This window comes from Pseudophryne corroboree, chromosome 1, assembly GCF_028390025.1.
Source record: "Pseudophryne corroboree isolate aPseCor3 chromosome 1, aPseCor3.hap2, whole genome shotgun sequence".
NCBI lineage: Eukaryota > Metazoa > Chordata > Amphibia > Anura > Myobatrachidae > Pseudophryne > Pseudophryne corroboree.
Genome location: NC_086444.1, coordinates 1,023,849,350 through 1,023,863,052, shown reverse-complemented (window position 1 = coordinate 1,023,863,052; position 13,703 = coordinate 1,023,849,350). Strand labels below are relative to the sequence as shown.

Below are 13,703 nucleotides of genomic sequence, written 5' to 3'. Positions count from 1 at the left end.
AGTGCAGGGGAGAGACTTGGGAGCCGTCCTGACCAGCGGAGCTGTGAGAGGAAATGGCGCCGTGTGCTGAGGAGATAGGCCCCGCCCCTTTTCTGGCGGGCTCGTCTCCCGCTATTTAGAAAAATTAGGCAGGGGTTAAATATCTCCATATAGCCTCTAGGGCTATATGTGAGGTATTTTTAGCCTTTATAGGTAATCATTTGCCTCCCAGGGCGCCCCCCTCCCAGCGCCCTGCACCCTCACTGACTGCCGTGTGAAGTGTGCTGAGAGGAAAATGGCGCACAGCTGCAGTGCTGTGCGCTACCTTTAGAAGACTGCAGGAGTCTTCAGCCGCCGATTCTGGACCTCTTCTGATTTCAGCATCTGCAAGGGGGCCGGCGGCGTGGCTCCGGTGACCATCCAGGCTGTACCTGTGATCGTCCCTCTGGAGCTTGATGTCCAGTAGCCAAGAAACCAATCCATCCTGCACGCAGGTGAGTTGACTCCTTCTCCCCTCAGTCCCTCGCTGCAGTGATCCTGTTGCCAGCAGGAATCACTGTAAAATAAAAAACCTAGCTAAACTTTTTCTAAGCAGCTCTTTAGGAGAGCCACCTAGATTGCACCCTTCTCGGCCGGGCACAAAAATCTAACTGGAGTCTGGAGGAGGGTCATAGGGGGAGGAGCCAGTGCACACCACCTGATCGGAAAAAGCTTTACTTTTTGTGCCCTGTCTCCTGCGGAGCCGCTATTCCCCATGGTCCTTTCAGGAACCCCAGCATCCACTAGGACGATAGAGAAAATACAAAGATTAGTCAATAAAAGAGTGAAAAATAAATAAAGTGGCACTCCTCATCAATCTGTATGAGTGGCAGCTATTTACCAATGAGTTATGTGTTGGTGAGCAACACTTAAACCAATAGAAACAAATAAAGGTATACTGTATAACAGTCAGCACCTAATAGTGCATGTTATATAAAACACAAAGTACAAAGCAGGATGAATAACAGTAACTTAACTTACGTAACAGTCTTCGGTCATAAGACCACTGACTGAATCATGATATATTAAATAAAACAGAGAAATTTGACACAGTGTGTACTGCTTCGATGCTGCAAAGATGGCAAAAAGCAACAAGAACTGTGGTAAAATAGGAACAAGCCTTTACCTTTAACTTACCACAGTTCTTGTATTAAAAACTTGAAAACTATATTGAAAAGTTGAGAAAAATACCCACTAAATACCCAGAAGTACTGTCCTGAGCTGGTTACACAGCATTGCACACATTTACCTGCTCTCCAGTGGCACATTACTGCCAAGGACCCAGCTGTCCTGCAGCTGGACGGACTCAGGTGTGGTTTGCAGCTCGGCGGGCAGCGCAGCCGGCGGGGCCGGACTTTGGTTCCTCCTATGTGTCAGAGAATTGCGGTTGAGGGATGTGATGGACGGCTGCTGTACTGCGGGATGCTGCTTGTGAGGAGGTGGTAAAGGCTGCAAAGTTGATTGACCTTGGCTGTTTGGCGATTGCTCTGTGGAGTAAGAAAAATATATTTCGTAATTGTCAGCAGGCTGAAGTTTATCTGTATACGCTAATTAAAAAAAGTCTAAATTGACATTCCCACTGATATAAAAGTACCTTGGAAACCCATAGCTTTAATTAACATTAACCAGATGGTAAACTGGTGTTCAGATCTTTATATTGGATTATGTTTAAATTTGTATAGTCATAAATAGAACTTGACAGTGATCAACAGTTATAACAGACAAAAAAAAGAAGAAAAAAAAAAGAAAGGGAAGGAAAAAAAAAAAGAAAATGGGCAATTTTTCCAGAGCACACAGGTTCTTTAAACACATGTAATTCCTATAATTATTATAACAGTGTTTCTTTTAAGCATTACTTAACAGTAATCATTTGTAGCAAGCCGGTAGCTTAACAGCGGTATACCCTGCCAGTTTACAGGATTTCAGAGTGTGTAGGTTTGTACGTTGATTTGCTAATAGATACTAAGTATTCTTCAGCAGAAGGTCACTCTGTGAAACAGATGTTGTAGTATAGATATTTACCAGACTGAATCACATCTGATTACAACGTCAGAAGACTCATATACTTAATGACCGTTACGTTCATTACAATACAGGCAGCAGAGACTTGCCCATTTCATACAAATGTACCCCATACACACGAGAGGTGGTATTCCTAATCAGTGATGAAGTGGTAAAATGTTTTAGTTAATTAAAACCATAATATATTTACTTGTGTGTGCAGAGTATAATGTGAATTAGAGTTTATACATTTACAGATATAGAACAAATATTTCTATATAAAAGTGTTTTAGACCGTGACAATTCACAAACTGAGATTTCTAAGGATCTGCTCTTCTATTGTCATTGAGTTAACACTCCTAGTTAATAACGTAATATGGAGAATATGTGGAAAATCCACTATCAATACGCGGCATACAGCCTGGATGTTTCATCTCATTCAATACAGAAAACAGAATGCTTGCATGTTCTATTAATATCACATGCTGAATAGAAGTACAAGACATGGGCCAGTATTTACTAAGAATCCGAGTTTGTCCGATTTGTGTTTTTTTTTTCTAAGTCCCAATCCGGGAATTCACTAAGCACCAATCTCGGCAGTGTTTGGACTATTCGTAATGGTTTGAATGACAACGTTCAGAAATACGAATGAATAGACCATCGGTCAAACACGGCTGTTATTTCATAGAATACGGGCATTCACTATTCATTCGTATTTGGGAGTTAGTTTCTGAGTGCTCAAGTGCGGGTCTGTTTTTTTTCGATTCGTTAAAAAAAGCAGCAATAAAATAGACCTGCTTTTTCCAGTCGAGTTTGGATAACCATGCACGGATCAGTGAGATCTGTGCATGGTTATCTATGGGAAAGGGTCTGTTTAGTGTAAAATCTGAAAAAAAAATTGCGTGGTGTCCCCCCTCCTAAGCATAACCAGCCTCGGGCTCCTTGAGCCGGTCCTGGTTGAAAAAATATGGGGGGAAAAATGACAGGGGTTCCCCCATATTTAATCAACCAGCACCGGGCTCTGCGCCTGGACCTGGTTCCAAAAATACGGGGGACAAAAAGCGTAGGGGTCCCCCGTATTTTTGAAACCAGCACTCCACTAGCTGGGGAGATAATGCCACAGCCGGGGGACCCTTTGATATCGGTCCCTGCGGCCATGCCATTAAAACCCCAACTAGTCACCCCTGGCCGGGGTACCCTGGAGGAGTGGGGACCCCTTCAATCAAGGGGTCCCCCCCTCCAGCCACCCAAGGGCCAGGGGGGAAGCCCGAGGCTGTCCCCCCCATCCAAGGGCGGCGACTGGGGGGCTGATAGCCTTGTGAGAAATTGTGAATATTGTTTTTAGTAGCAGTACTACAAGTCCCAGCAAGCCTCCCCCGCAAGCTGGTACTTGGAGAACCACAAGTACCAGCATGCAGTGGAAAACCGGGCCCGCTGGTACCTGTAGTACTACTACTAAAAAAATACCCCAATAAAAACAGGACACACACACCGTGACAGTACAACTTTATTACATACATGCACACCAACATACACACATACTTACCTATGTTCCCACGAGGCTCGGTCCTCTTCTCCATGTAGAATCCTAGGGGTACCTGTGAAAAAATTATACTCACATAATCCAGTGTACCTTCTGTTCTTTGTATAATCCACGTACTTGGCAAAATAATAAAACGGAAACCCGACCACGCACTGAAAGGGGCCCCATGTTTACACATGGGACCCCTTTCCCCGACTGCCAGGACCCCCCCTGACTCCTGTCAAAGAGGGTCCCTTCAGCCAATCAGGGAGCGCCACGTCGTGGCACTCTCCTGATTGGCTGTGTGCTCCTGTAGTGTCTGTCAGGCAGCACACGGCACAGATACAATGTAGCGCCTATGCGCTCCATTGTAGCCAATGGTGGGAACTTTGCGGTCAGCGGTGAGGTTACTTTCGGTCAACCGCTGACCGCAAAGTTCCCACCATTGGCTACAATGGAGAGCATAGGCGCTACATTGTATCTGTGCCGTGTGCTGCCTGACAGATACTACAGGAGCACACAGCCAATCAGGAGGGTGCCACGACGTGGCGATCCCTGATTGGCAGAAGGGACCCTCTTTGACAGTAGTCAGGGGGGGTCCTGGCAGTCGGGGAAAGGTGTCTCATGTGAAAACATGGGAACCCTTTCAGTGCGTGGTCGGGTTTCCGTTTTTTTTTTTGTGCCAAGTACGTGGATTACAAAAAAAAAGAACAGTACACATTGGCTTTAGGTGAGTATAATTTTATTTTCAGGTACCCCGGATTCGACTTGGAGACGCCGACAGACGAAGACGTGGCCAGAGTCGGCGTGTCAACATAGGTAAGTATGTGTGTGTCGGAATGAATGCAATAAAGTTGTACTTTCACGGTGTGTGTCCTTTTTTTGGGGGGTATTTTTTTGGCAGTAGAACTACAGGTACCAGCGGGCCCGTTCCCCCGCATGCTGGTACTTGTGGTTCTCCAAGTACCGGCTTGCAGGGGAGGCTTGCTGGGACTTGTAGTTCTTCTGCAAAAAACAATATTCTTACATTCTCAACAAGGCTATCAGCCCCCCATCCGCAGCCCTTGGATGGGGGGGACAACCTCGGGCTTCACCCCTGGCCCTTGGGTGGCTGGGGGGGGACCCCTTGATTGAAGGGGTCCCCACTCCTCCAGGGTACCCCGGCCAGGGCTGACTAGTTGGGTATTTAATGCCACGGCCACAGGGTGCTGTATAAAAGTGACCCCTGGCTGTGGCATTATCTGTCCAGCTAGTGGAGCCCGGTGCTGGTACAAAAAAATACGGGGGACCCCTACTCTTTTTGTCCCCCGTATTTTTTGCACCAGGACCAGGCGCAGAGCCCGGTGCTGGTTGATGAAATATGGGGGAACCGCTGTAATTTTTCCCCCATATTTTTTCAACCAGGACCGGCTCAAAGAGCCCGAGGCTGGTTATGCTTAGGAGGGGGGACCCCACGCAATTTTTTTCAGATTTAAAATCAATTAAAACACATTTTTAAGGTACACAATGAAGCCCTGCACGGATCTCACAGATCCGGCCGGGATTCCTTGTGTTTTGTCAGGCAGTGTTTTACTCATCACTCCCGTAAAAAACACTGCCTGATATTACAAATCACATCGACATCGGAAAAAACGATTGTGCAAAACTCGGCAGCTTAGTGAATGACCGTATCAGGATTCAAAAAGTTGCAGTAAAATGCACCCGATACCATTCGAGTTCAAACACCCTTAAAAACGGCAAAAACACGAATATTAGTAAATAAACCCCATGGTCTATTAGATAAAATAGATAATCATTCCTTAGCTTGAGTTATGCACAGCTTTGAAGCTACTATTACTTGGCAATGTAACTAATTATATACAAAAATTGTGGGTGGGAAGGGTCTATAATATGGCTTCTCTACTGAACCTGACTGAGTGGGCCTAACTACATGCGTTGGTTTAGCACCAGTGAGCATGGATCCCTTCCAGCACCCATGAATGGTTAACACCTACTCTCTGTTCTTGGTACATACAGTATCTCTGCAAACTAGAAGTGTGTCTGGGCGTGCAAAACTGCAGAAACAACATTGCGCAAAATACTACCGGTCACATAAAAAGCCAACCTTCCGTCACTGCAGACAACAATAACGTCTCATTTTATAATACAGGTAGAACGTGAAAATCAACTTCAGAATAACTGTAATCATTATAGATAAGTGGTGTGCCTGTCTACTATAAACTGTATAAACAGAGAAGAGGATGACTTGGGACATCCCAATAGCAGCATCCTGATGGTCACAATACCGGCAGCGGAATCCAGACAGTCAAGAGCCTGACGAATTTTGGTAAGTATTTTAACCCTAACCCTAACCATTCCCTTCGACAGCCTAACTGTCCCCTTTGGCAGTCTATCCCTAACCCCCCCCCACACACACACACAGCTTAGTGCTAACCCACCCCTTAGTACCTAGCCCTTACCCTAAACCTATCCCTAATAATCACTGTCGGGATCCATCACTATTTTGAAAGCCGGGATTCCTCCGCCGGTATTGTGACCCCCTGGGACAGTGGGTAAAAAAACAGCTATAGTATACAGAGAATGTAAAGTTTGCCCCTCCATTCACCCGGGTCTCAGGTTGAAAGTAAACTAAGTGAGTTACGTAATTACACACTGGGCATCGCTCTATCTCCCAGCATAGCACCCAGGCGCCACATTGGCACTCTGTACTTACTACTGGTGCAGTAGGCTGATGTACCATAGTGAAAGGCAGTGAGGGGAAGGCAGAGCCATTAGTAGCGTGCTAGCCAGTGATTACCATGTATTCTGCCAATAGTGAGGGCAAAGGAGAGGAGGAGAGAGAACAGGGTAATATTTTAGCATTAGGCTTCTACTGCTATCCAGTTAACAAAACAACATCATGGATGTTTAAAACATGGGATTGTCCCTGGAAGCCAGTAGAACCATGCAATCAGGTTACATTAGACTAAGACACATTAAAAAAAAAAATGAAGAAAAAGTGGAACATTGCAACATTGCTACTACTTCAGACTCCACGTGACAAAGCAAATGGATTGTCATATCCTGTTAAAAATGGGTCCTTTATAAAAACCCACACAGTAACTATTTCTTCAAATATTGCTTAAATATAAATGGACAGTTTTAAAGCACCTGCAGCACAACTTCGTTAGTGATGTCAGCAGAAAGCGTTGTGTAGCAGTGTACAACATCATTCTTGCAGCTACACTGGCTTTGGCCAGAAATGACATTCGTACCATGTCAGAACATTTCAGAGTTGATGATCACTCACATTTCTCAATGAGCAGAACAAGCCATAACCCGCTACAAGGAAGCGGCATTCCTTATACAGCGAGACATTCCTAGCCACAGTTTATGCCTAGTGACAATCATTTTGTCCATATCACGCTAGCTCTGGCCAATTATAATAACATAAATATTTTGTGTAATTTTCCATTTTATTACCATGTATGGATGGATGGATGGACAGAAATAGAGAACCACATAAATTCATCAAAGAGTTATGAGTCAGGTAGATTTTACAGCAATTAATCAGTGCTGCCTTTATCCACACCAGTGGGTGTCATTGTATTTGATTAGAATCAGTGCTGAGGCCTTGGAGGCACATTTCAACAAGACAGTTACAAGGTAATTCAACCAGTCAAAGCAAGCACCCAATTAAAACTGATCTGTCTTTAGAAAACTGATACTGCAGAAAAGTCTGTTTAATGTATGGCGTGCACTAGTATGGAAAGTGCCCCTAGATTGACAAGCAGGGGCTGATCCCTTGTACTACTAAATATTACACAGTGATATATTAATCCATCTTCATGATGATCTAGGATTATTCCATCAGTGCTGTACAAATGGCAATGTAACTTTTACCCAGAAAAAAAATTATCTTTCACTGACATTAACAGATTAAAATCCAAAATATTATGTTCACGTGGCTTCATACACATAGATTTAGTATACCCAGCCTTTACACAAGGTATATTTGTGTGGGCATAACTACTCGACTTCATGTGCAATTACATTCTAAGGGGCGTGTTTATCAAAATGTCCTGGAAAGAGAGATGAAGTTCAAAAGAATAATAAGAATAATAAAATGCTGGGGCAGCAGAGTAACAGTTGGCTTACCGGCAATAATGACTGGCAAGCAGTAACTTTGTTCTTAAGATTCCACTGCAGATTCAATGCATAATGAATAAATACAACTGAAAGAAATTAAATTAAAATAGCAGTTAGAGTACATCAGTCCTCACTATTACCATCCTGAGGTGGGTATAGTGATTAGAGGATGATGTCAGCTGTCCTTGTTAAATATTCGTACCTTCATTAGGCAGCAGCCTTTAAAATATAGCAAAAAGCCATAATTCCATGAGAAACAGCCAGTGTGGGCATTTTGGATGTAACAGTAAACCTCCTAAGGCACTAATGCCACCTGTCTGCCTATATCAGTTAAATAGTAAATAATATTGTGACCAGACGGTTCGGCACGAAAGTCCTCACTGCCTCGCGTCCCGCCCCCAGTCACAGAATGAAGATTTAGGTCAAACGGGACCTGGCCACCTGTTACTGACTCCACCCACTGCACAGTGGGCGTGTACTACGCTGCCACCACCAGACTCCTTGTTGCCGTAGCATCTGGAACCACAGTTCTGCTCTGTATGCGTCGACAAGCTGTCTTACCAGCTTGTCGACGCATACTGTGTGGTGTTGACGAATCCCCAATAGTCGCTTGCCCAAGAACAGCATGGTAGCGGGCGGAGCTTGGAGACGCTGCGTGCACCCTGGACAGCCGAAGAACGGAGCTAGGTTTGGCCTAGCACTGCAGGTCACAAGATATAGCGGTCATCTTGAGGCAGAAGATGTTTTATTTGCCCAAACAGTTCTGAAAAGAACTTCAGCAATACAGGAAGATGTTTACAGCAGAGTGAAAATGGTATACAGGTTGAGTATTCCATATCGAAATATTCGGAAATATTTAATTTTTTGAGTAAGACTGAGATAGTGAAACCTTTGTTTTCTGATGGTTCAATGTACACAAACTTTGTTTAATAAACAAAGTTATTAAACATATTGTATTAAATGATCTTCCGGCTGTGTGTATAAGGTGTATATGAAACATAAATGGATTGCGTGTATGTACACAAACTGTGTTTAATGCATAAAGTTTTTTTTAAATATTGGCTAAAATGACCTTCAGGCTGTGTGTATAAGGTGTATATGAAACATAAATGCATTCTGTGCTTAGACTTGGGTCCCATCGCCATTATATCTCATTACGGTATGCAATTATTCCAAAATACAGAAAAATCCAATATCCAAAATACCTCTGGTCACAAACATTTTGGATATGAGATACTCACCCTGTAATAACCCCGAGGCTCACTGGCCTCCTCTCTCTATCTCAAACCAACACACAGTACCACAGGGGGGTAAGCCCTTCCTGTCTTTTCCAACCAATCAGGTTATCGCACAAAATATAAATAAATACAAGTTACATTTCAAACGAGTTAAGAATCGGATAAAGCCCCTTTTTTGCTCCTTTTCATATATGAACCAAACCAGTGCGCTTTCCCAAACACAATCTGATTAACATGTTCCTGTCTCTTTCACAAATGTTAATATAACTTGAATTTCAATCGCATTCAACCTCTCACCCATAGACAAGATTTTTGTTGTTTAAACATAAATCTGCATCCTACATAATGCAGCCTGTCTTTCACATCTCTATGCAAAACCAGCATGGCTTATCACTAGTGATGAGCGGGTTCCGATCCTCGGAATCCGAACCCCCCCCGAACTTCACCCTTTTTACACGGGTCCGAGGCAGATTCGAACCTTCCCGCCCTTGCTCGGTTAACCCGAGCGCGACCGAACGCCATCATCCCGCGGTTGGATTCTCGCGAGATTCGGATTCTATATAAGGAGCCGCGCATCGCCGCCATTTTTCACTCGTGCATTGGAAATGATAGTGAGAGGACGTGGCTAGCGTCCTCTCAGTTTTATTCCGGTGGCTGCAAATATCTGTGCTCACTGCTTTATTGTGGGGACTGGGGACCAGCAGTATTATATAGGAGGAGTACAGTGCAGAGTTTTGCTGACCAGTGACCACCAGTATTATACGTTCTCTGCCTGAAAAACGCTCCATATCTGTGCTCAGTGTGCAGCATATATCTGTGCTCACACTGCTTTATTGTGGGGACTGGGGACCAGCAGTATTAAATAGGATGAGTACAGTGAAGAGTTTTGCTGACCAGTGACCACCAGTATTATACGTTCTCTGCCTGAAAAACGCTCCATATCTGTGATCAGTGTGCTGCATATATCTGTGCTCACACTGCTTTATTGTGGGGACTGGGGACCAGCAGTATTATATAGGAGGAGTACAGTGCAGAGTTTTGCTGACCAGTGACCACCAGTATTATACGTGCTCTGCCTGAAAAACGCTCCATATCTGTGCTCACTGTGCTGCATATATCTGTGCTCACACTGCTTTATTGTGGGGACTGGGAACCAGCAGTATTATATAGGAGGAGTACAGTGCAGAGTTTTGCTGACCAGTGACCATCAGTATTATACGTTCTCTGCCTGAAAAACGCTCCATATCTGTGCTCAGTGTGCTGCATATATCTGTGCTCACACTGCTTTATTGTGGGGACTGGGGACCAGCAGTATTATATAGGAGGAGTACAGTGCAGAGTTTTGCTGATCAGTGACCACCAGTATTATACGTTCTCTGCCTGAAAAACGCTCCATATCTGTGCTGCATTGTAGTATATAGTAGGAGTACAGTGCATAATTTTGCTGACCACCAGTATATAATATATATATAGCAGTACGGTACAGAAGGCCACTGCTCTACCTACCTCTGTGTCGTCAAGTATACTATCCATCCATACCTGTGGTGCATTTCAGTTTTGCACAGTTTGCTGACCACCAGTATATAATATATAGCAGTACGGTACAGAAGGCCACTGCTCTACCTACCTCTGTGTCGTCAAGTATACTATCCATCCATACCTGTGGTGCATTTTAGTTTTGCACAGTTTGCTGACCACCAGTATATAATATATAGCAGTACGGTACAGATGGCCACTGCTCTACCTACCTCTGTGTCGTCAAGTATACTATCCATCCATACCTGTGGTGCATTTCAGTTTTGCACAGTTTGCTGACCACCAGTATATAATATATAGCAGTACGGTACAGAAGGCCACTTCTCTACCTACCTCTGTGTCGTCAAGTATACTATCCATCCATACCTGTAGTGCATTTCAGTTTTGCACAGTTTGCTGACCACCAGTATATAGTATATAGCAGTACGGTACAGTAGGCCACTGCTCTACCTACTTCTGTGTCGTCAAGTATACTATCCATCCATACCTGTGGTGCATTTCAGTTGTGCGCAGTATATATAGTAGTAGGCCATTGCTATTGATACTGGCATATAATCCACACATTAAAAAATGGATAACAAAAATGTGGAGGGTAAAATAGGGAAAGATCAAGATCCACTTCCACCTCGTGCTGAAGCTGCTGCCACTAGTCATGGCCGAGACAATGAAATGCCATCAACGTCGTCTGCCAAGGCGATGCCCAATGTCATAGTAGAGAGCATGTAAAATCCAAAAAACAAAAGTTCAGTAAAATGACCCAAAAATCAAAATTAAAAGCGTCTGAGGAGAAGCGTAAACTTGCCAATATGCCATTTACGACACGGAGTGGCAAGGAACGGCTGAGGCTCTGGCCTATGTTCATGGCTAGTGGTTCAGATTCACATGAGGATGGAAGCACTCATCATCTCGCTAGAAAACTGCAGTGCCACTCCTAGATGGGCCAGGTGTTTGTGTCGGCCACTTGGGTCGCTTTGCTTAGTCACACAGCTACCTCATTGCGCCTCTTTTTTTCTTTGCATCATGTGCTGTTTGGGGACTATTTTTTAAATCTGCCATCCTGCCTGACACTGCAGTGCCACTCCTAGATGGGCCAGGTGTTTGTGTCGGCCACTTGTGTCGCTTAGCTTAGCCATCCAGCGACCTTGGTGCACCTCTTTTTTTCTTTGCATCATGTGCTGTTTGGGGACTATTTTTTGAAGTGCCATCCTGCCTGACACTGCAGTGCCACTCCTAGATGGGCCAGGTGTTTGTGTTGGCCACTTGGGTCGCTTAGCTTAGTCATCCAGCGACCTCGGTGCAAATTTTAGGACTAAAAATAATATTGTGAGGTGTGAGGTGTTCAGAATAGACTGAAAATGAGTGTAAATTATGGTTATTGAGGTTAATAATACTATGGGATCAAAATGACCCCCAAATTCTATGATTTAAGCAGTTTTTGAGGGTTTTTTGTAAAAAAACACCCGAATCCAAAACACACCCGAATCAGACAAAAAAATTTCAGGGAGGTTTTGCCAAAACGCGTCCGAATCCAAAACACGGCAGCGGAACCGAATCCAAAACCAAAACACAAAACCCGAAAAATTTCCGGTGCACATCACTACTTATCACACAACAGGAAATGCTGAAACAGTCCTCTTTCCAAACCTTACTTTGTATCTCAAAGAAAATGTTTGTACACCAAAAGGCCTGCTAATCGATACCTATTACCTGCTGGAGCTAGGACAAATAACATATGACTTGCTATGTACAAGTTGCTGAAGAACAATTGTCAAAGCCTTTTAGAAACAAAGTAACTTATACTTTTCTCATAAGTGCCCTGCCCATGCAGTTCTATAACCTTGCAGTTCATAATTCTCCAACTGCAGCACAGCGATATAACATATTAAGATACATTATTAAACATACCATGCCTGGCGCTGTTAATACATTTTACATACATTAAATAACCGGCGCCTGGCGGCGGCCATTAACCATGTGGCCGACGGGGTATCCGGCAACACAAATATATGTATAACTATGTTGGCTTTATCAAGACAACTATAAAACATTCTCACCTTGTGTCACAAGGACAGCATCAGTTGTTCAATCAATGTTTTGGGGCGCAGATCCCCTTATTTGGTGATTCAATTACCCTACACAACATATCAGGTGATATGTTATCCCAACGTGGATCAGAAAAATGTATCAGCCACATAGCACGGTGTGTACCTGCGTTTGCGCGCTATCGGCCGTTGTCAGCAGAGTTGTCCTATCTGATGTACTGCGCGTCAGATAGACTGACGACATGTGTCGTGTTCTGATATATCATGCCAACGTGCGATATAACATGCTGTGTTATGTTGATACATTGATTTCGCCATCGCTGGATACACACATCGTGTAGTGTGTAGCAGTAATAATATTCTGCCTGCAGCAATGTCAGGGAGCTGACCCAGTGACATTTTAATGTTAAATTGGGCAAGACAGTATTTTCTATCTAATATATATATATATATATATATATATATATATATATATAAAATATATGTATATATATATATGTGTGTGTGGTGCTGCATCTACTTACAGTAATTTATAAAAGCTATAAGTCTCTCACACTGTACTACTCCTGTAGTTATACATATCAGACGAGCAGAAAATCCCATTGCCACTGAATTCGAAGTCTTCCAAAGTGTGAAAAGGTAATCACATGCAAATCTGCAAAGGGCAAATTACAGGTTTTTATACTATTTACTTTAATGTGACTAAGATAAAATGACTTTGGCTAACAATTCTTCAAATGTCATGTTGTCAAAGTTCCCATCAGTAAAATGGTTTAAAGGCTCTCGATTAATATTGCATGCAAGAACTGAAATTACATCCTTTGTCGTTTAGTTCCTAATGGTGCAAGTGATATCAATCAAGTGGTGTTTTATGAAGCGTGTGTGATTTTTATTGCAGGCTGTTTCTGAAACTCTTGCTCAGGTTTTTGAAAGAAGCTTCTGGCTTACAGTAAACATAACCCGCAATCATCAAAATGGAAAAAGAACACATTTTTGACCATGTGTTAATTATGTACAACAAGAAAATGACTACGTACACAGATCGATTGAAATGCAGATAAGAAAACCTTACATATTGACGAGTGTACTGTCTTGCAATGTCCATTCTGTGTGTTATTATTTCTGCAGATGAACATTATTATTTTTTTACACATTGAGGTTACAATAAAATGTGCATGGGTAATTAAATGTATAACAGATCACCTGTTTATTATTGTA

At 43.3% G+C, this 13,703-nt stretch overlaps 1 protein-coding gene across 15 annotated transcripts in view; it reads right to left on the bottom strand.

Annotated features, from left to right (window-relative positions):
- The window catches only part of TENM3 (teneurin transmembrane protein 3), a 1,613,133-nt gene that overhangs the window by 388,364 nt on the left and 1,211,066 nt on the right, over window positions 1-13,703 (bottom strand). For all 15 annotated transcript variants that reach the window (XM_063920671.1, XM_063920672.1, XM_063920674.1 and 12 more), the window contains one exon: window positions 1,268-1,505. In XM_063920671.1, coding sequence (XP_063776741.1) covers window positions 1,268-1,505 — 238 coding nt within the window. The remainder of the gene's footprint in view (window positions 1-1,267; window positions 1,506-13,703) is intronic.